Here is a 22360-nt window from a genome sequence, read left to right on the forward strand (position 1 = left end):
GCTTCAAAAACAGCATTTAAAATAGCAATGATATCTATGAAACCCTTCTTTGCCACTCAGAGAAATTTAAACAGGTTTGAAGAAAATAATTGCAAATTTCTTAAATATTTTTCCATTCATCAGACTCATTATTTGAACATGATCTTCTGCAGAACATATTAATCAAGTTCATAGCTGAAAATTGTTGAATTTGTAAGACAATAAAAGCTTAAAGACAAATTCTGAAAACAGGTGATGCCTCTTTCTCTATTTGGTAAACTTGGTGTGACCTATGTCTGTTGATGATATTATTTTGTCTCTGATACTATAGATCAAATTCCGAAACCGGTAAATGTCAGGTTGCCAATTTTGGAAATGACCAAAACAACACTACATTCTGCCTGTATTACTTCAGCACTAATCTTCTTTATTCCCAGTATAGCTGCACCTAAATTGCTAGTACTGTCTAGTTTTGAGTTTGAAACACGGGCTAGATGCTGACTTTGAATCAACAACTGAATTTGCTGTACATACCCACAGCTGTTTTAGTAGGCTGTAATAAATTGCATTTTGAAGTGCATTATAATCAACTCTATTATGTGCACTAAAGTTTCAATAAACATCCTCTTGTGTATTCAAATGGTTTTGTCAGTCAAGTATAAGTAAACCGTTCAATTTCATCAGGGTTGTTGAGTTAATTACTTTGGGTTTTTCCAAGTGTACCTGTCTGACTTCACCCATATCGTTATTTTGATACAATAAGAAGACCGTAGATAAAATAATGATATCCGTAATTTCAGAAATGTCCTTTTCCAGAACCAAGTGTCGGTAACTGGAAGTAGCAGAAAAAACACTGTTCTAGTTGGTTTTAGTGCTTTCATGAAAATTAATTCGACTTACGTGTAAGTTGGTGACAATAAGGATGACGTAACCTGTACACATTTTACATTCAACATATATTTTTCTGTTTCTTTCAGAACAACAAAACCATCTACCTTCAATGCTGAAATGTACTCTGATCAGTGAACTTACCGCTGTGAAAAAGTCCATTTGGAGCCTAAAGATTGCATGTGTCAGGCCAATCATGTAGCCTCTGCATTGGAGACTGTGTACAAAGTGAACGTGGATGAAATGAATGAATAATGTCACTATCTAAACAGCTTGTAAAGACCATTGGAGAGGAAGGAACAAAAGAAGGTCAGCTCAAAGAACCTTGTGGTATTACTGCCTGGAGTAACGGGGAAGTTGTCGTCGCTGACCGAGGCAACAATCGAGTGCAGATCTTCAACCGGCATGGACAGTACAAGTACCACTTTACGTATGAGGACTTCAAGAGGCCTTTTGATCCTGTGGACGTCGCGGTGACCAGAGATGACAGTCTGCTGGTCACCGACTACAGCAATTCGAAGATCCTGGTGTTTGACAGGCATGGTCAAATGATTGACCAGGTGGGCTACCAGGAGATTCATGGGCCCTGGGGATAACTGTGAAACAGGATGGCAGCTTTCACGTTGTCGACAGAGACACAAAGTGTGTTGTCTTCTATGACATGTACGGCTCATACCTGAAGACAGTTGGAGGCCCCGGTAAAGGGCCCAGTGAATTTCGGTTCCCACTTTACATTGCTGCCTCTCAAGACGGCTACATATATATCTCCGATAGTGTCAGCCAGGCTGTCAAAGTGTTTGACTCCAATGGGAAGTATGTAAGACAGCTTGGCATCAGAGGACAAAAAGCCGGACACATCTTCTGGCCAACCGGTGTTGCAGTCGACAAAGAGGGCAATGTGATAGTTGCTGAGTTTCAGGACGTCCTTGGCGGAGGCCACAACAGACTTCAGCGGTTCAAGCCTGATGGTGCTTTTGTTGACCGAGTGGATGACATTAGCGAGAGTCTGAGTCACCCTGAGGGACTGGCGGTCAGTTCTTGCAGCGGCAATACACAGAAACTGTATGTGTCAGACTGGGGTAGTAACTGCATCAAAGTTTATCAGATCTTTGGTACTTAGTTTTTCTCCCAATGTACGGCGCTGTCACTCAAGTCAGTGGAAGACAAATTACAGAAAAATGGGAGAGAGTCAAGTCTGGAATCAAAGATTTCAGAATGCCTTATAGGATATGGATTTAGATGTTTTAAGAATACCCATCTGTCAAGTTTGAGGAATACTATCTTCCAGCACAATAGTGTTGTATTCAGTTCTTGGCATAACAGTATAGTGCAAAAAAAACACAGCCCCTTTCAGGTTTTGTCCACTTGACTGTGTCAGCTTGTTGATGCAGTTGGCAGCATGTCCTCTAAATGCCTATATACTAGAGCTAATGGCAACTGCCCTCAGCATATTTGCTAATCTTAGTATTGAATGACCTGGAAACAGGAGACGGAAAATATACCTAAAGAGGCATTTTTTGGATCCCATTTGATAGACGTGTTTGTGGCATTTGCAGCTATTGGGATCTGGTCAGTTGGTGTTTGGCATCAGAAAGACTTTTAGTCAACTCTTGTGAAATTTTTGACAGTTTTCTTCTTTCTGAAGGGACAATGTTACACCCACCCCTTTAGTGCCCATGAACTTGAGAAATGGTGTGGCTAAATCAAAGTTTGAAAATTTATCTGCTGATTTCTCTCTGATGAATTTAACAAAATTGACTCTGTGTTAAGCTGTACTCATTGAGGGACTGTGCGGTAATTTAATCAATTTTGATTACTCTAATTTTTGATTTTTGTGAAGAATACAAATTTGTATTTCCATCAACTTATAAATGTAGCTTGAATCTCTGTTTGTGGAGTTTTTTGAATAAATTATATTGATATCTCTCCCCCCCCCCCCCCCAAAAAAAAAATGCCATTCTAGATATTAATTTAAACTTCAGCAAGAGGGATATCTGACTTTTGAGATTGATGGACTTCAGAATTTCAGTGATGAAAGTTTTTCCAATCAACAAAAAATATAATTTATCATTGCAATGTATATTTGCCTTTCAATTGCAGTTTCCAATTTTGATATCTTTGCCTTGTCAACATAGCACGGTTATAGTCCATACAACAGGGTCATTGCTGATGTATGGTTGTTGTCAACACTGATCACAAATTCTTTGCTAACCGTAATATGGAAGGCTTAAAATTTGTTGCAAAGGAAAAAAAACAGAGGCAAAACAGTTCTCCTGTTTGCACAATGTCCAGAATAGGGTGACAATGGTTATGTAAAATAGTAAAGTTTTTCCAATGCGAAAACTATAATGTGTTACATCAACTTAAATTAATATAACACTTTATGAGAAGACAGCCATTTTTACGGTTCGTGTCCTACCTGTGCTGACTGCCACACAATAGGAACATCGAATTAGACTTGTGAATTGAATTGTGTAGACCGGGGATTTTGTGATGTCTTGCATTAACATGGTAATGTGAAATCACTAATATAATCCTTATATTATCAATTAGTATGGGAAAGATGTGCTGGATAAAACTGATAACTAGGTCTGCTTAAGGTCATACATGCCTCAAACTGAAAGACTTAAACTTTGTTTAACCTTTCCTTAACGAAACTTTCAACCATACTCTAACCAAATCCTGAATAAAAATCAGGCGTCACCGGTGCAGTTTGGTACCACAGAAAAGAATGTATCTAACTCAACATTTACTGATTTTTGAAATTCAAAGATGGCCGCCACCTGATTTTGGAATAAAGTGAGACTATGGCAATATTAATCACTGCAAGAGCTTTAAAATGAGCCACCAAAAATGGTAGAACAGAGAAGAATTGCAAAAATTTGAAAGTCCAAACAACCGTCTCCGACGTATGTTCCAACTACCTTTATGACATTACATGTGTACCTAAATTGATTGGACAGGGAAGAAAACGACTTGGCGTAATTCAGTTGAATTTCAGAGTTCCTAACACAGCACTGAATTTGTCAAAGTTTTGATTTTACAGGACGCTGGTAAAAGACCCTCAGGTACATCAGGCTGTCTTGTCAGGTGCTTTTTCAAGCAGATCTATGAATCAATGTATTTTGCAACGCACTCAACCACTGTCCCAAGAATCATAGTGTTATGTATAACTAGAAAGAGCTTACCAATTGTTATGGATTTTTACCTTTGTGACACTAATCATTGTAATGCTGATTGATGCTGTTGTAGGTGAACCTTTCCTGACAACGCTGTAATTTATCTTTTTCATTTTCAATACTATGGTGTTGATCTCCATAGAGTGAATACTGACAGTGTGAGGGGGTACATGTATGTACAACCATAATCAAACATTATTGTGCGACTATACATAGGATTTACCATATACTGGTTGATTTGAATTTCTAACCTTGGCTGTCTGTTTTACCAGTAGTTTTATCTGGTTGTTTTGCATCAAGGGTTTTACAGAGATGAAAGAAGTGTGCAACTTCAAGTACAAGGAATAGTTTCTTGTGACTTTTTGATCCTGCCATACACAATATACTTACTGATGTCAAGGCAGACTATCAACCTAACATGTTTTCTTAGGGTGACCAGTGCCTCTTTTCGAACACACTGCCTCACTTTAACTATTTATTTAGCCTTAATCATCACACATTTTGAGCAATTTTCTTCAGTATCAGTGATGAGGAGGAAGATTTTTGATGATAATGAGAGAGTGCGGAAAAGTTTCACCTGTTTGTGAACATGTGATAGCTTACTCATCGGTCAATCATAGCCTATAGGGTGCACACATTTTGTTTTGGTGTGTGATCAACCAATATGATAGATGGACTCCAGGGTTAGAGCACAAATTGTCATGGAAGACAGACACCTACATGTATAGGTATGGTGTAGGAGTGAATTATGCCTTTGTACTAAAATTTTCAAGCTGGCTAAACAAAATCACTATTGTAATGGCAGATAAACTAAAATTTCAGAGTTTGTATATTGATGCATTTTATACAGTTCCTGTGGAAAATTCTACAACTCCAAAATTAAATATGAAAAAATGAAATATTGAAATATGAAATAATTAGTACACCTTTGCCAGGACTAAAGCAAAACAGATAGTTAGGGGTTGGGATGTGTGTGTATTTGCAGAGAACTTCAGATATTTTGTATTTTGAGAGTTTACCGTAGGAACCGTGCGCCACCAAGTGGTAAGAGTGGCCTGACTACAGATCTGGAGGTTTTGCATCACTGGTTTGTGAGACTGAGCTCTTCTGTCAGGTCAAATATAGATTTTTTTTCAAGTTTGTATCCCATTTCTCAGAGTAATGCATCCTGTAACATCATGTAGTACAAATCAGACTTTGAAGTTTGCGGTGCTGTTGTTTAATTTCAGTATGTCTTCGTTTTCATGCTGACGATTTCTGTTCTGTATTCATAAGATCTCTGTTCTGTATTAAAGATTGCATGTAAATTTTTTTTTCTCCTACCTTCAAAGAAGTGTCAGTTGATAGAAGATTGGATTGAATCTATTACAAGTGAAAGAGTTTGTCACTATAATAAACTATGGTATGACAATTTTGCATCTGTATATACGCACGCAGAATAAAACAGTAACTAATATAAACAGTGGCTGTTTTCATGATGTGATTCGATGTGTGGAAGAGAGTGTAAAACATTCAGCTCCAACAGGAGGCTGTCACTGCCATTCTCAAGTCTGTTATTTCTGCCACAAGAAGGATGAGGAGGTAAAAAAGTGCTACAAACTTACATGTAGTCATGTTTGAAACTTCTGTTGTTTCATTACAGTGGCTGTATGAGTATGATGATAGCACTGTGCAGTACTGCAGTTTGAGAGACCACAATTTGCGTGGCAGAAATGACAAACGCTAAATGTCAGCATGGTTGTGAAGTGCACATTCTGAGGATTCATAGAATCCCTCCAGGACAGTGTAACTTCATTATTCTTGAATGTTTTGAAATACCAACATTTATTCATTAAGCGGCGGCACCTTGAGAGCATGCATGTCCATAGTCCTGACAGGCATGGTGGGTAGCGCCCTCTACAGGCCATTTAGAATAGACAAACTTACTTTTACATGCATTTGATAAAACTCGATGGCTGTGTTCTTATTTTGTATGGACACAACATTATGCAACATCAAAAATACGAAGGATTACTTGTCTAGTCCCTTTATTCATTTAGTGTAAATCAACTAGAAAAAAAATCAACCAGCGTGTCAATGCACTGAAAGAAATAAATCACTATCCTTACTGGTTGATATGTAAAACAATATTTGCACAGGAAACGGAACATATTTTGCAAAACGATCTTAAAACAAGCACTACATGTTTCCTTTGTTGCAAAGTGCTATTGCTTGGCAGGATTATGGTTAATTATCATCAACATGGCTACTCAAACTTTGAGGCACAGAACACCGTGATGTCTACAGGACGTCTGTGTTATTCAGAAAGACTAAAAGTTACAAAACGGTGTGAAGGTCTCATAAAGGCCTTCCAAAGGCCTTGGGGGAAAAATCTACATATGGCACAGAGTTACATGTTTATGGATAATTCCCTGCTCATGTGTTGCATCTTTCGTGAATCTGGTAAGAAGTGGCATGTACAGGAAATTTTTCCGACACATTAAAAATATTTCTCTTGAGATACAATTAAAAAGCATCTCACATCCTTGTAAAATACATAAAATTGACATGCGATGCATTTTAGAATCTTTTAAATCAAATATTTAACCCATTGACTGCTATTAATTCACAATTATAGTGTATAAAGAGAGCTCCAAAAAAAAAAAGCCTTGCATCGTTTTAAAAAAATACAAGAGTGAAAAGATGCATAGAAGTTTTGGGAAAAGTATACATACTCTATCAACACTGACAAAATTAGGAAGAATCTTGGAAGCCAAAGGAATAATGTCCTTATTCTGACAACGTCCACTATGAAGATCTGATGGTTCTTTAACTTCAGAATTATTTGCAATGTCTGAAATATTGCTTAATACTTCATGCACATAAAGCTTTCCGTGCGTGTGCTGTAAGTTGTAATATGGTCCCTTGGTGCCCTGAGTTGCCATAAACTTCAATCTACAAACCTTAAAATATCTGACAAAATATATGTTCCATAAACTCTCCATTGATACCTATTTCATGCATAGACCAAATGTGTGAAATTGTGTCATTTGCTTTTAAGATTAATCAGTGCAATTACAACTAAATTAATTTATGCATAATTATAGTAACCTCAGATGTTACATGTACAAACCCTCACATTTAAAAAATTCAATATACTTCAATGAAGAAAAAACTTGACATTTGCTTGACAAAAATCCTATACTCTCTTTGTAACCCAGGCATACAGTGCACAAATATACATAGATAAATAATAAATTATTTATATTAATTGGTTCAATGAAACATCAGATGTTACATACACAGAAATTAATTTCATGTGTCTTTGTGATTTTTGCTGCTCAAGAAACTTATTGAGGAGATTATGTGATGTCAGACATAACTCTTATCAACTGAATGCGAGTCCAGAGACCAGCTGTATGACTCCTCTATTCAACACAATGCATTGTTCATGCAAGGCTATGAGCATTTCAACACACGCCCTAAGGAGAAGAACCAGAGAAAGTGTTTCTTTTACAGAACAAAAATCAGTAAATCACAGAAAGTTATGACACTATTCCTTTATTTGTGTACACCCTGACCTTTGACACAATTTGCTTTCATGAGAAGTTAAAGTAGACTTGCTTTTGTTCTCCCTTCACACTTCCCACATAAAATGGAGAACCATGGTCCTTTTGAAACACTCACACAATAACTGCTGTGCTCCAATTTTCCCCTTCATGCAAGTAAATGTGATTTCCTTCTGTGACATAAATTATTGCATATCCAGCTTTGGTCCAATAATACACTAAGATGAAAGCAATCAAGAGTACTGTGATGTTTATTTCATTTTACAGAAATTTGTCCATTGCATTATTTGGTTATTATTTGGCATTTTATTTCATTCACTTTCATTCAATTAGTTGTTTGTATTGCCTTATACAGACCAAAATATGATATTTTTTCCAACAGATTCTCAACCCCTCTTCATGGCAATTACAATGCTGCTAATATCTATCAACTACTTCCCATGGGATCAACTTTCTGGACTTGTGCTTCAATGTCATATTGAAATGACGTCATGTTCATTTCTTATCTGACATCGTTCAAGACAACCTCTACAGCAGCTATACTAAATCATTGCCTCGACTTGATTTCCAACAAGGGGGCTGTTTATATTGGACAAACAAGCTTTTTTAAGCTTTTCATTTTGAGGCCCTGCATTTATAGTAGACGTGAACTTGACACACATTTAGTTGAACATGTGATATGCGGTAATTTACATAATTCCGCCAAGTACTTCTGTGAGGGAGAACGTCCTGAATACAATGGCTTCAGAGCTCTTGCGATGACCCCTCTCATACAGGAGTCCAAAGTTTTGGACTTTTCGACCTCCCTCGTAGGTTTCAAAGTATGTCAGGTCTGAATAACCCCCGGCTTCATGGTTGAAAGTCCAAGGAAGGCTCCATGATTTCATACCATCTGTGCTGAGACGTATAGAGGAGTCTTTCCTCACTGATGCGTCAGCTGGGTTGGAGAACAGGACCCAGGTGTTGGAAACATATTCACTGAACACAGTTTCTTCAGGGGCAGGAAATGCCAAAATACTCGCCTGAAAATAAACAATTTTTTTGTTGTTATATTTGAGGTTTTGTTAAGTTACCAGCTAGTGGTGAAAATTTTCAAATTTTCTTCCCTGTAAATCCACAGGTGAAGATAGACTTGGTATAAGTCTGTGATTAAAAACTAATTTAGTGAATGTGATGTAGCAGAGTTATTGCTATTGTTTTCTTCAGGAAGAAACTTTCTTATACTGTCAATTGCGTTTACTCCACACATGCACAAACGCACACAACCCAGACACTTCACACACCTCACACAAGCTCATGCAGACATCTCGCTCAATATACCGGTACATTGAACTCTGAGTGAAGACTGCATAGGATAGTATTACTATCATCTCAGTCAAGGCACTTCACACAAACTGTAACCTTAATTCACTATAACTGGCTGACATGACTTTATTTTAAAGAATCACTAACTTGAACAAAGTCTGCAGGTGGAAGAATTTTCCAGTACCACATTTTACTGTGAAAAGTACACTCATCATGCCCTTCACCAACATGTTTGAGGTCCGTATCCATACTCTACGGGTATTGGCAGTGTTCTGGCAAACGCCCTTATTGTATATTGATGGCTAGAAGTATATTGAAAAGCAATTCACTGCATTTATTGCAGAGTTTTCAAACTCAATGAACTCTGGCACTCTAAATATGCTAATTAAATCCCCTATTTTCCAGAAATATCTCCATAGGAAATAGGCCTCTTTCTTCAAATAAAACAGAATTAAAAACGAACATTGGTTCCAAAATCATTGAGTTAATATTCTCCTGAATGGCTCAGAGTTGACAGCTAGCTGCCATATGGACTTCATTACACAGTGCTTCAGATAGGCAATGAAAAATATCTCCAAATCTCCTCCATTTAAGTAGTATGATGTCATTAACCACCCTCACCGTTAGCAATTGTAAGTTGTGTTTAGCTCAACACGTAGTTGTGAAAGTGGTCCTGCAGAAAACATGGATTCCACTTGATTCAAACAATAGCTTCAGAATGAAAAACTAAATTACACTAACCTGACAACCAGAGTAGTTGCCGGGCCTCATCACCCCCTTTTTAAGCTTGAAGCCAGGTTCTATCAGATTGTACGCCAAACTTGGGAAACCGAATGTCTGGCCAGCATCCTCGCTGCATGATATTGCCCTTGTCTGATAGGAACTCAGTGTGCGACTGTTAAGGCATACCACATTGTTCTCAAGCTCGACAGCCTTGTAAGAAAAACACATGCAAGAAGTTTACCAGTATATCAAAGGGTTTTGATTAGAAATACTGGGTGTCATCACATGGCGCCCTCTAGAGCTTTTTCATGAAAATTGCTCGATTATATAGTAGCCATCGTGTTGAACAGCCTGGTGAAAATTAACATTCAATAAACTGGAAATACCTGTCCATTGTTGCATATAAAGAATGTTATAAAAATGATTGGGATCAAGAAAAATCCCTCATTCTATCTTAACTCAGTCGCCTTTCAATTTGGTTAATCAGAACAGTGAAAAATGGAATTACATGTAATGCATAAGTACTCCTTTGACCAAGAAATGTTGTGACTGTGTGACCAACAATGAAAACATTTGTCATCATTTTCCATTTACAGCACAAATTTATTGTGACATACATGACCCATCGATACTGCCGCCATTGCACACAATGAGGGCAGACATCATCCGCAGCATGTTGCCACTACTAAAATATTACTGTGATAGCTGTAACACATATGTTACCCAACCCAAACAAAGATACAATGAAAAAGTCCTACATTGTTGACAACACACACACTGTTTTGATTGCATTTCTCAGTATTTTTGGCCTTTTACCTATTACTTTAAATTATCATACTCCATTGAACTTCTTCAGTGTTGTTGCAGGCCAGATACAGCAATTTGGTAACATTTAACAGTGCACATAAAATATTTTTGTACACTACATGATAAACTCAGAACATAAAATATAATGGCCGGCACAGCTGGCACGTATTAGTATCAGCAATATCATAATAATTCTGACATAATCCTGATATACCATCACCAAGGATAATCAAATCAAATCTGATGAAATTTAGTCAGAGAGTAATTTTTATCCAGGCCCATCTAGAAAAAAGTGATATATTATATCTTGAAAATTACATATTCCTGAGTTTTGTCAGAATTTTGAAATTTATTTAGAACATCCCTATGATCCCCAACAAAAATTCAATCGCTAAGATGATAGAGAGGCCATTTCTGAGCAATTTTTCAGCTAAAACTGAATGACACAATATTTATTTAAATTACTAAACAGAAAATATCGACAAAGACCAAGCATTGTAGTAGCAATTCTTAATTTTCAATTTTTTACATGTACAAATGTACACTGTACAGACTAAAAAGACACAAAACACGATATATATATATAATATATGTATTATGTGTGTGTATGTTTTTCTGATAAATAATGTAGATTTTAAAGGAAATATGAGGTGTTTTTTCTGAAATTTTATTGCATTGTACATACGTAATATGTATGTATATATGTACATTACATTAATGTATATCATAAAAATTTCTTTCTCAAAATAGCAATTACAGTTCTGCAACATACACTTACCTGCACTTCATTGGTTTGGATGTATTTACCTAACCTATCAGTCCCAAGGGGTACCCTGCCACCCATGTGCCAGGTAGTACCTCCGTCATCGCTGTACACAACTGTGGAAAGGTTGATACAACCTCTCTGGTCGCTGCTACCTGTCACCATTATGCACAATGAGAGAAACTTGAATGAGTCAAATCGATAATTAACCCTCAAATTTTTGTCAAAATTTTGACAAAAAGCTTTAGCCGATGAAATGTGATGTTCGTTAGGTCCAAAATTATCAAAAAAATTAGAGACAAGTTCATAAAAATTTGTGAAATTTTGCACTTAAATTTTGGCGGGAAAAAATAACAGCACTCAAAGGTTTATACGGAGAACAGCATTATTCTGTTTTGCAAATTTGCCCATTATTTCTGTTCTATAGACACATACATATATTCAATATTTTTACTACTTCCTAAAGTATATTGTGAAAGATATGCGCTGCTAATGTAAACAAATGTGGGCAAATGAGTTCTGCCTTACGACTAGCATTCAGTTGCACACAAAACATCGGGCATTTTATGTTAACCAGTAATACACAATTGAGGCATTTCACCATGATTTTTGGAAGAGAATCTGGACACTCAAACAGTCTAATTACTGAAGGTAGAATCTAGAAAGCGCCTCGGAAACACAAATTTGGCCTCTCAAACTTTTACAATTCTTTTCTGATATAACGCTTGCGGGGGGTGGGGGGGGTGTTCATTTTACAGCTTTTGATGTAAGAAAACTTTTCACCAGCTTAGTTTTTTAAAATTCGAAAATTTTATTTTTCTCCATAGAGTTAACAAAGGGATGGCAGCCATTTTGAATTTTGAATTTCTGTATATCTTGAGTTATTTGTTTCCCTAGTACCAAAATTTGCATGGTGACCCCAAATTGTTATTCTTGATTTTGAAAGAGAATGATGGAAAATTCCACAAGGAAAGTTTGAGCAACAGTTTAAGTCCTTCACTTTTGAGGCCCTAACTACCTTAATGAGAAATATGTTCATGCAACAGCTATAGCTGTCAGGGAGCTTCCAGGACAAGACTGCATGGTTATAACGCATGTTACAGGTAATTCTCCACTAAGTCTGCCCACTGTGACAATATAATAAATGTACAGTACTCTGTCTCTATTGTTTTTCAATAGGATGGTGGACCAGCACACAGGAATACAGGGGTTAAAGATTTAAATTTGTATTAATGAAGAGAGATGGCTAATCTAAAATGATGATGTTATTATTGACCAACCTGTATTTCAAGCAAAACTACAGAAAGGTGAAATGGAGAAGGAATATATTCAAATAGCCCATGGCAGTAGTAATGGCAGACAGCCTTCCTGTTTGATCAGAATAATCCATCGAGTAGCCGGTCATTTGAATAATTACTAACTAATTAATTGAGTAATTAATTAACCAACTAAATGGGTTGATTGTTGATCAATAGAAATAAAATGGCTCATTAGGTCAAGTGGAAGGTTTTTTACTGCGATAAGTGTATCAAGGGAAGAGAGGCCATGTGGGAAAAGTCTTGTGGGATTTTTTTCAAAAAAGAACACAAACACACCCACCCGTATGTACTAACAATTAGGCAGATTAAATGTGATCACCAAGGAGACAGCACATCATCAGCCAATGACTGAACAGCAAACGAGGTATGTGACCATTTCAACCCTTTCAGGCTTGACTTTCTGGAAACATACCAAAATTTCTCCTATTCATAGGGAATCCGGCTTGAAAGGATTAATTAAACTCTACACATTGGAAATAAATTGGGCGTTTTGTGTGCATTTTCTGTCGCCATTAACATGATGGATATTTTTTTTTATACTGTCATCGAAAATAACCAAAGGAAACGAACCTCGTGTGTCTTTGAAGAATACATTAGCGGGAACGATGAGTCTCCCAGATCTAAGTTGGATACCATGGCCTGGCCCTGTCAAATAATCATAAACAGTGAAGAAGAACATGATGTTTGGTATGGCACACCTAAACTAATTAGTGATGCTAATATAATAATAATAATAATAATAATCTTTATTACCCTTAATCATAATAATATTGCAATTCAATGATGAATGTACATCTGAGTTGTGCTGTGATAAAGGGTAAATGGAAACGGAAAATAGCAAATGCTAGTCTAGTCCGTTCCCAAAGCCATTTGATGTTAAAGCAAGGAAACAAAGAAGAAAAAGAAAACTGAAGTATATCGAGGGTAGTGTACATGAAAGTAGTGGGATTGCAAAGTAACCTAATTGTAACAAAGTAACTAAGTGAATAAAGAACAACTACATAAATAAATATATAACTAAATAGATACATTACGAGTAAGTAGAAATGCGTAAAAAGAAAACGATAAGAGAGAAAAAAAAAAAAACGTATATAAAATATATATATATTTAATATTGAGTGGACTCATCCAGTTTGTGAAAGGCCTATTATAAAAGTAATATTTAACGTTAAGCAATGATGGTGTTGGCCATGCTGGGATAACATATGAAGTGTGGACACTTAGAAATTCAATTATCTCTTTCATATGGCGATCATGCTTGCATGTTAAAGAGAAAAACAGACATTATAATCACATATGGCTAAACTATGTAACCATATTCTGTATCATATTTTTGACAGCTGTGCAGACTTATCTGGTTTTATGCAAATGTGTCGAGCACATTTCCATTAATATGCACTAATTGTTCTCATAATATTTCATAGCAGTGACAGGTAACATCCATTTCAATGACCAACCTGTCGCAAACATGGCTGGTGTCTGCTTCATTCTTGCAAGAGTACTGGATGTGATGTCCACGGGGTTGCTCCATGTCAGACCATCATCAAAACTCTACAAAAGACCGCAAAGATTTTTGAAAAATCAAACAGATATTAATACTTGGTCAAAATATCTCATACATATACATCAGTGGCCACTTTAGTGTTGATCAAGGCTACTTGATACAGACAGAAATTCTGCTTGTATAAAGACAAAACAGGCCCTGCCAAGGGTTGTAAATGAGAGCTAATGACTGGCTAACAATTGTATGCAGTATTTCTGTTTTCACTGTTCTGATCAACATAATTAGAAAGTGAATAATTTAAGACAGAATGCAGGATTTTTGTCTTAATTCCCATCATTTTTATAACATCAATCTTTATATGCAACACGGGAGAGGCAATTTTCCAGTTTATTGAATGTTATCACAAGGCTGTTCAATATGATATCTAACAGATAATTGAGCACTTTTCATGAAAACCTCTTTGATCTCTTTATGATGTTTGAATCCTATAATATATGATGGTTATTGCAATATGATATGCATGTGCTCATAAAATAGCATGACTATTTTGGATCATTTCCCCCTGATATGCTTATTTTACAGAAAAGGTAATAAATTAAAGTTGGATAAGAATGAGTTAATCTCTATAACAAGTTTTGCAATATCACAATGAAGTTGAACCTTAGTGTAGTATAGTCCCTGCTGTAAGGTGCCGACTTCCAACAAATCATACTGGTTCATAGATTCTTCAAACGACACAAACACCAGCAACAAGCAATTGCGTACTCTGTCCACAATGGGTGTCGGGTTCATCACCCTGAAAAAGATTGGCACTCACGGATTATTTCATGATTTATTTTTAACCCTTTCACCACCATGGTTTGTCCCAAATCCATTGTTTTCTATGGTAAAGTTGGACCTGTATACAGGGAACTGGGGGTGAAAGGGTTAAACTAAATTTGGTTCGTGTCAATGTGCTAACTGAAGGACATGTATAGAAGTATCACTGCTCACTGATTTGGACCATGCCTACATGTTTTAACAGGTTAAATAATAAACGGGTGCCGCGCTCATAAAATGGCAACCCCACGGAAAAGCACAAAAAATGCACTATTTCCTGCATGTGCACATCGTGATCGTAAAGGAAAAACAAGCATGATGCCATTTACTTGAATGAACAACACACGGTGGTCAACATTTTGTTGTTGTAATCTTCATTTTCTCAGTCACTAGTTTTTTTGAAAATGGCGGGAAATCAAAAAATGATGGTAAAACGTTTAAATTTACATGCCACTTTTGACACTTATGACAGTGTTATACACTTTTTCAGTCTTTCATGGGTCTTATTCAAAGAAAACTCTTTGAAAACTGAGAATATTGAGATTGGTTTGTTACAAATTTATACCTATTGGGGCTTTAATGTGTGACATGAAAAGGGAAACTTATGTACAGAGTATTTGTAGCGTAAATATTAAACAAGCAAAGCTCTGATTGGTTAAGACAAAGATATTTATATGATCTAATGGGTAAAGTCAATCATACTGATTGTCTGCTCAACCACATCATGATATCATATCAGTGCATATATCAATATGTCTACATACATATATCGATAAATCTATACAATATTACCTACATACTTTAAATACATAACTATTTTTACTGTACTATCTATACATCTATGATTTTCTTCAAATGTGTATCTATCTTATCTATGATCTATATATATCCAAAGCATGCTTGTAGACACATACATATTGATTATCTATATCATCTACATAATATCTACCTATATTATGAGTATGTATGCATAATGTATGTGTGTGGACATTATCATTAAACTGTCTTGTGAACACAAAATTCTTTTCCACTCACCTTCTTCCCGGCATAGTGACAACCACTGATGGTTCATCCCAGATGATCTCATTTCCAGTCAGCTTTCCCCTCCTGGCAATGATATCCATATTGCCAATATCTTTGAACGTGTCTTTGCGTGCTTCACAGAAAGCGATAAATGTTCCATCTTTGTAGACAAGCGCAGGAATTCTTTGAGATTGAAAAATCACAATCAAAAAGTCAGATCTACTCGAGACATTGGACTTAAAGAAAATCGACAGACAGGATATCTGGAAAAATGTTACAAGAATGTTTAAAAAAAATTGAAAAAATCATCGAACACCATTTCTGGGGTGTTTAGCTCGAAGATGTTGAATGATATCTTTTGTAAACATAAAACAAGAATATAAGCACATCTAGTGACAGCTTTGCCTTGCGGCACTCTATCACAGTGTTTCATCCAGGATGGCATCAACAGAAGGGGTTTTCCCCCTTAACCAGAAAGTTAAGGGGGCCCGAATTCACCAATTTATGTGTTCTACCATAGACCCTCGAGAAAAACGTTTTTCTCGAGGGTCTGTGGTTCTACTTGTATAGATCTCTAAGGTGTGACTGGCGCCATGGGGGGGAGGGGGGGCTGGTTCCCTCTTGACAAATTACTAAGGGGTGCCAACATGTCAACAATGTGGAATCCCCCATCCCCCATCAAGATGAAACACTGCTATCAGAAATCCAAACTTTTCAAAAATGAAAGACAACAAAAGTATGATATGAAAGCACCATTGAATTTTATTTTGTCATATTTCATCCAACACATTTAACCTTTCACATAAGAATGAAATAAATGAGACTTTACCTTGATGTGTTGAATCCATGCATACCGGAGTAGAATAACGGAACATCTGGAAGAAAACAAAAGCCAGTGGACATCATCACGGTCACATCACAAAGTGACTGTGACATCATAAAGCATTTGTCTGGATATGTACAGTAAACTCAGGTACAACGTTTATAAGACAATCCATTTTCCCAAAGGCTGACAATTCACACTTTAATACAGTTCAGTCTTACTTTTGTTAATGGTAATAATGATGAATTTTTAAAGTATTGGTAGTCGGTTGAACTTGAGTTTCTCACATTTTCAAGGAGTTAATGAGCATTATAAACAACTCAAAAAATTCAACTTTGTGAAAAAGGCATTATTTCTACACAGTATATATTAGTGCTTGCTGAAGAATCACAGGTTTGCAGTTTTCACCTGATCTGCATGTGAATGAAAGGAAAATGGCGTAAGTACATGAAAGCTGAAGGAAAAGTAAGCTTACAATTTTACACTAAGCATTTTTAGACAAAACTTCTGAAAGACATGTTTTCAAGGTGGCAATGGCACTGCAATTTTAAATACTGGTACAACAACAGGGATGTAGAAAATTATGGTTACAGGTGGCAAAAATAAAAGTACAGGCACAAGTAGTGTCTACATGTGCATATTAAGTTTGTGCAAAATGTCCTGATTTTTTACTAAAACTAAATTTTCACAGTGCAGCTGAAGATCGCTGTCTATGGTCCGCCATCTGCTTGTGTTGGTACAAGTTGAGCTGATAAAATGGCTAGAGGATTAATTTTCTAGACTGGCCCTCCATTGTAGTTTTTGATTCCCCACTTAGCCCAGAAAATTACCAGTGTACGACACTGCAATTCAAAGAGTATGAGGTTGAAAAAGTTCAATATATACAGACAGATTCCATGGTGTGGAACCCCTACTCAGACAGTTTATTGAACGGTGTGAACTCCCTTCTCAGAAAGTTTTATTGAAAGGTTGTATTACTAGGCTAAGGCACTGACACCAATGAAAAAAAGCCTGTCCCTTAAGTGGATAGTTGTGAAAAGATCTATGTAATAATAAAGTGTGATCACCATTCACTGCATTCTTTCACTGCGCTGATGTCTATAATCTGCTGAATTCTTTGGCAATCTGAAAAGTGATTCCTTTCTCTTCTATAAAAGCCTACTGTGTCTTGGTATTTTTGCTGTTTTTTTAAAGCCATACCCTTTAACTCTATACTGTTAATAGAATTGCTTTTTCTTCTATAAGGGGAGAACCATTTGATTTCTGGGGGGGGATATGGAGGATTTTGAGAAAAAAAAATTTGTCACCAGGTGAGAGAGAAGAAAAAAAAAATTGATCCTGTCATGGCCTGAGAAAAAAAAAATTGTCATAACAGACAGAAGAGAAAAAAAAATTGTCACAATGCACCAGAAATAAGCAAAATTTGGAAACCTTATTCTCATGTATTCTTTGCCAGCGCGCCGCCATAGGCGGCGCAAATGTTTTTACCACAAGCAATTCTTATGTTTCTTTTCCCAGCACTTATGATATAAGCATGCACTCCATAGGTCTACTTTACACCTCAGTACACTCAATGTTTTCCTTCTATTTTCTGACCCAAGAAATCATTTTCAGGATTTCTGTTGCAATATCTCAATGGCATAGGCACTATCTAAAGGGGACTATTTGACTTCTGTAAATTGTGAAAATTTAAAACACAAGACAGGAGTCAATAAACTAGTGTTAAAACCAATATATTATTTTCTCAATATAAATTTGTTAGAAAGATGTACCTTAGCAATGAAAAATTGAGGAAAAATAAAATATAATGAAATACAATGTGTGAGCCTTGTTTTTCTGACCACAAACACCGGATCGCAAACATACCATATTCAGGCTTTTCATTAGAAGCTGGCAGCTGGAGAAATGACACGAGAAGGTCACAGATTTTCCGTTCCTGTATATTCATTTGTCTTCAGTCTCTGGCAAACAGAACTGTTTTTCACAAATTGTATTGTCATTGTTTGGTTGTTGAATATTGTGACTCAAAAACTGATCATGCAAAAAATGTAAAAAATATCAGTGTTCAATGTCATTTTCAAACAGTTTTACCGAGTGCAAAATAAACTGAAACTCCTCTCAGATTGCACCATTAAACATCAATTTCTCAAAATTTCCAATACGAGAGGGGGAACCCCCTCTCGTGCTCTCCCCCTTGGGGTATTCTAACAGTTTCACTTAGTGAACAAATTAAAAACCTCTCAGATTGCACCAGACTGCACCATTGCACACATCAATATCTTAAAAATTTCCATGCAAGATAGGGGAAAGCCCTGTGACACTTTCCCCCTAAGCCTCTCTCATGTTCTCCCCCTGTACTTTCAAATTCTGCCCGGTCAGATATCCTAGTGAAAACCCTAGCATAATATCCATCCAAATTAAACAATATACTATATGATTAGATACTGCGTGATCTTTTATATCTTTATTTTATTGTGACTTTGAATTTCATTTTGATGTGTTCACCTTTTTTGAACCATCATGAGAGCTGATGATAGTCTAGCAGGGTACATCAGGATTTGAAGGGTCTTTACTGTTGCTGTATTTTGTAAATTTTACAATTACATGTATTGGTATTTAACTTTTCTAAGTGGAGAATGGTCAAAATTTCAGAGTTAGAGAGGAAGGTTACTCAAATTCATCATGGTTGGTGAAGGGGGGAGGGTCACTCGAAATTTCGGAGTTTCAGGCCGTCAATAATGACGGCTCCCTTATATACAACGCATTACAAACTTGATGACCAATAAAAAAAAAAAAATTGCACTGCTACTCCATTTGGAAAAAAAAATTGATGCAGGTCTGACAGTAGAAAAAAAAAATTGCTGTCACTCTGACAGGAAAAAAAAAATTGCTCCCATACCCTCTTCCTCCATACCCCCCCAGAAATCAAATGGTTCTCCCCTAAAAGCCTGTCTTGATACTCTTGCTTTTTTGAAGGCAAAATACAACCTTCAACTCTACACTGTTATCACACAAAAACAGAGTAATTGCAATGAGTCCCATTGAAACCCCCCTCTGCACCCCATCCACAGGCGTTTTGTTAACTCGATCGTTTGTAAAAGCGTAGTTTATGCTACGTTCCGACGTTCTGTGTCTCTACCCTTTTACTATTACGTTTGCTTACACTTTCACTACTACACTTTTACAAACTATTGAGTAAACATAACGCCTGTGAGTGTGACCCCATCCAAACCCAGGGCTGGCAGGCCACAACGGAAGCGACGTGACAGCACTTGATCAGCGTTTCATCATTACCTTTAGGCCCAAAGTACGGTACAGCATCCGTTCTTTCAAGATGAGGGTTGCTGCGCAGGACAGACAATATAACTGCACTTTTTCCTGAGGTAGTTCGAGAGTTACCGTGAACGTCGTCCACCTGTTGCCTGCAACCACTTGCCACAAGCCATCCATGTAAAATAACTGTGAGGCATAATGCAGCCAGTCCACACAATGCCGCCGCCGATGACACTTTTACCCGAATCGGCAGCATCACTGATCGCGTTTGCTTACACCAAGTGCCACATATGCTTTTCTATGTTTATATTGGTATAGTGTATATATAGTTGATTTTGAGGTTCTTTACTAAATATATACCCTTTTCACGCCACATTTTGCCACGGTCCTTCTGCTTACGTGTATGTCAGTCACTACGTGTTCAGTACACTTCCAGTTCACCCACTCAGCAGGTCCAGCAACTTTGCCGCCTGAAAACACCACTGCATTGGCGAATACCGTAGTTAGCCTAAAAGCGATATAGGCATGCGGTTTCTGACATGGACACTCTCCAGAAAGATCGGCATACCAACTCGTTGTTGACGACTGCAAATGTTGATGCGACTTGTTGACAATCGACGCATTGAGCCCACTCACCTTTACGCGTTTACAAATTTACATGAACGCCGCGCGCCGCAGCAGGCTTTTATTTTGCATCGACCGTGAAACAACTTTCTGGACAGAAATTGGAGAGGGCGCCGTTTCGATACTTTTATGTCAATCACGTGTGTACGGCGCTTATCTGACAAAACGTGCTTATCTGACAAAACTCTTTTTAGCAATACCCTGGGGAGTCACTTTAGCCAGCGCACTTCATGCGCGCGGTACATGTCGTCGCTTCGTACGATGTTTTGTACAGAGTGTGCCAATTTAACGTTAATACGAATTCTTCTATACGAAGGATTTTGTTTCTGTAAACTACTCTCAAATTGTTGACATAGGCCTATAGTTTTTTTATTTTGGTTGTTCTTCCATCGGCCGGGCTCGCGCTCGCTCACTGTACAAACTACTGTACGAGCCCATGGAGATAACTTCGTGTACGTGTTGCAACATGTAGGTGCTTTTCTTATCATCCATTTGCATGTTTATTGAATATAATTTATGTACTTAAATGGCAAAATTAGCGATCGAGGAAGGTGATGAAAAACAAAAACAAAAGTACTCTTGCCATTGCCGCATTGTGATGTGGTGATTTTGATACTACCGCCATCGTGAGAGCGCACGACCTCATGTGACCTCGTGCCCTCTCCTCTACCCCTTAAGACAGCCTTTATGTGTTGATCGATGTATACACAGTGATTTATTGAGGTGCTCGGCGATTTTACGCAATCAATGAAATTTACTGTATTTTTTAACTATTTTATGGCTATTTTGTGATGTTTGTGATTTTAGACTTCTGTAATTAAAATTTCATTCGTGTGTTTTAACAGACGAAGTATTGTGTAAGGGGTTACTTTCCACAAATGAGTAAGGCTACAAGCAGTAATTAGTTATTTTTGTCAGATAAGCACGTTTTGTCAGATAAGCGCCGTACACACGTGTGGGCGACCTGCCTTACTATACCCCGGGGTGCTGCTATACGATCGAGGGATGTACACATCTGTATCGTGTTTTGTCACCTTATGAAACGTTAATAAAATGTACAGTCAACTTGTAGTCGTCTGAGATATGAAATATAGGCCAATTGTTTGTACAAAATATAGTTTTGACCAAGACATTTGGTCAAAAATATCACTGGCTTACACCTCTATGAAGGCGGAATAAGCTTATTGTCTCCGCCCTCACCACAGGGGACTCGTGCTTGTTGTTTATTTGTGTCTGTTTGTTTGTGTGTATGTGTTTGTGTTTGTTTATTTGTTATTTTTAATAAAATAACAGCGGAAAGCTGTTTTGTTAATATTTGTCAATACAGAGCAGTTTGTTTGTTTATATATTTGTTTGTTTGTTTGTTTGTTTGTTGATACGTATTTCCGATGGTTAGGGTTAGGGTTAGGCTTGAGTTAGGGTTAGGGTTAGGGTTAGGGTTAGGCTTAAGTTAGGGTTAGGGTTAGGGTTAGACTTTTTCACTCCCTCTATATATTGAGACATATAGAGGGAGTGAATAAGTCTAACCCTAACCGTAACTTAAGCCTAACCCTAACCCTAACTTAAGCCTAACCCTAACCCTAACCCTAACCCAAGCCTAACCCTAACCCTAACCATCGGAAATACGTATCAACAAACAAACAAACAAATATATAAACAAACAAACAAATAAACTGCTCTTTATTGACAAATATTAACAAAACAACTTTTCGCTGTTATTTTATAAAAATAACAAATAAACAAACACAAACACATACACACAAACAAACAGACACAAATAAAC

The 22360-nt window shown here is 37.0% G+C and overlaps 2 protein-coding genes across 2 annotated transcripts; one reads left to right on the forward strand and one right to left on the reverse strand.

Annotated features, from left to right (window-relative positions):
- Positions 1-1528: 1528 nt before the first annotated feature.
- Positions 1529-1987, forward strand: LOC139132220 (tripartite motif-containing protein 2-like). Its single transcript, XM_070698609.1, has one exon. The coding sequence runs from the start codon at positions 1529-1531 to the stop codon at positions 1985-1987; it is 459 nt and encodes a 152-aa protein (XP_070554710.1).
- Positions 1988-6051: 4064 nt separating this feature from the next.
- On the reverse strand, positions 6052-20667 carry LOC139131419 (sialidase-3-like). The gene is made up of 9 exons (XM_070697450.1): positions 19975-20667; positions 16687-16732; positions 15870-16040; positions 14676-14811; positions 13969-14062; positions 13082-13156; positions 11208-11347; positions 9641-9832; positions 6052-8616 (listed from the first exon to the last, which is right to left on the reverse strand). The coding sequence occupies exons 1-9, from the start codon at positions 20207-20209 to the stop codon at positions 8284-8286; spliced, it is 1422 nt and encodes a 473-aa protein (XP_070553551.1). The 5' UTR covers positions 20210-20667; the 3' UTR covers positions 6052-8283.
- Between the last annotated feature and the right edge of the window lie 1693 nt (positions 20668-22360).

The sequence above is a fragment of the Ptychodera flava genome, chromosome 4, assembly GCF_041260155.1.
Source record: "Ptychodera flava strain L36383 chromosome 4, AS_Pfla_20210202, whole genome shotgun sequence".
In the NCBI taxonomy this organism is placed as follows: Eukaryota; Metazoa; Hemichordata; class Enteropneusta; family Ptychoderidae; genus Ptychodera; species Ptychodera flava.

Bases quoted from the DNA above. Each gene is read 5' to 3' on its own strand.
- LOC139132220 (XM_070698609.1), top strand. From the start codon at position 1,529: ATGTACGGCTCATACCTGAAGACAGTTGGAGGCCCCGGTAAAGGGCCC.
- LOC139131419 (XM_070697450.1), bottom strand. From the start codon at position 20,209: ATGCTGCCGATTCGGGTAAAAGTGTCATCGGCGGCGGCATTGTGTGGA. The intron at 16,041-16,686 runs GTAAAGTCTCAT...TCAATCTCAAAG, and splicing joins CATGGATTCAACACATCAAG to AATTCCTGCGCTTGTCTACA. The intron at 9,833-11,207 runs GTAAGTGTATGT...TTTTCTTACAAG, and splicing joins TCCAAACCAATGAAGTGCAG to GCTGTCGAGCTTGAGAACAA.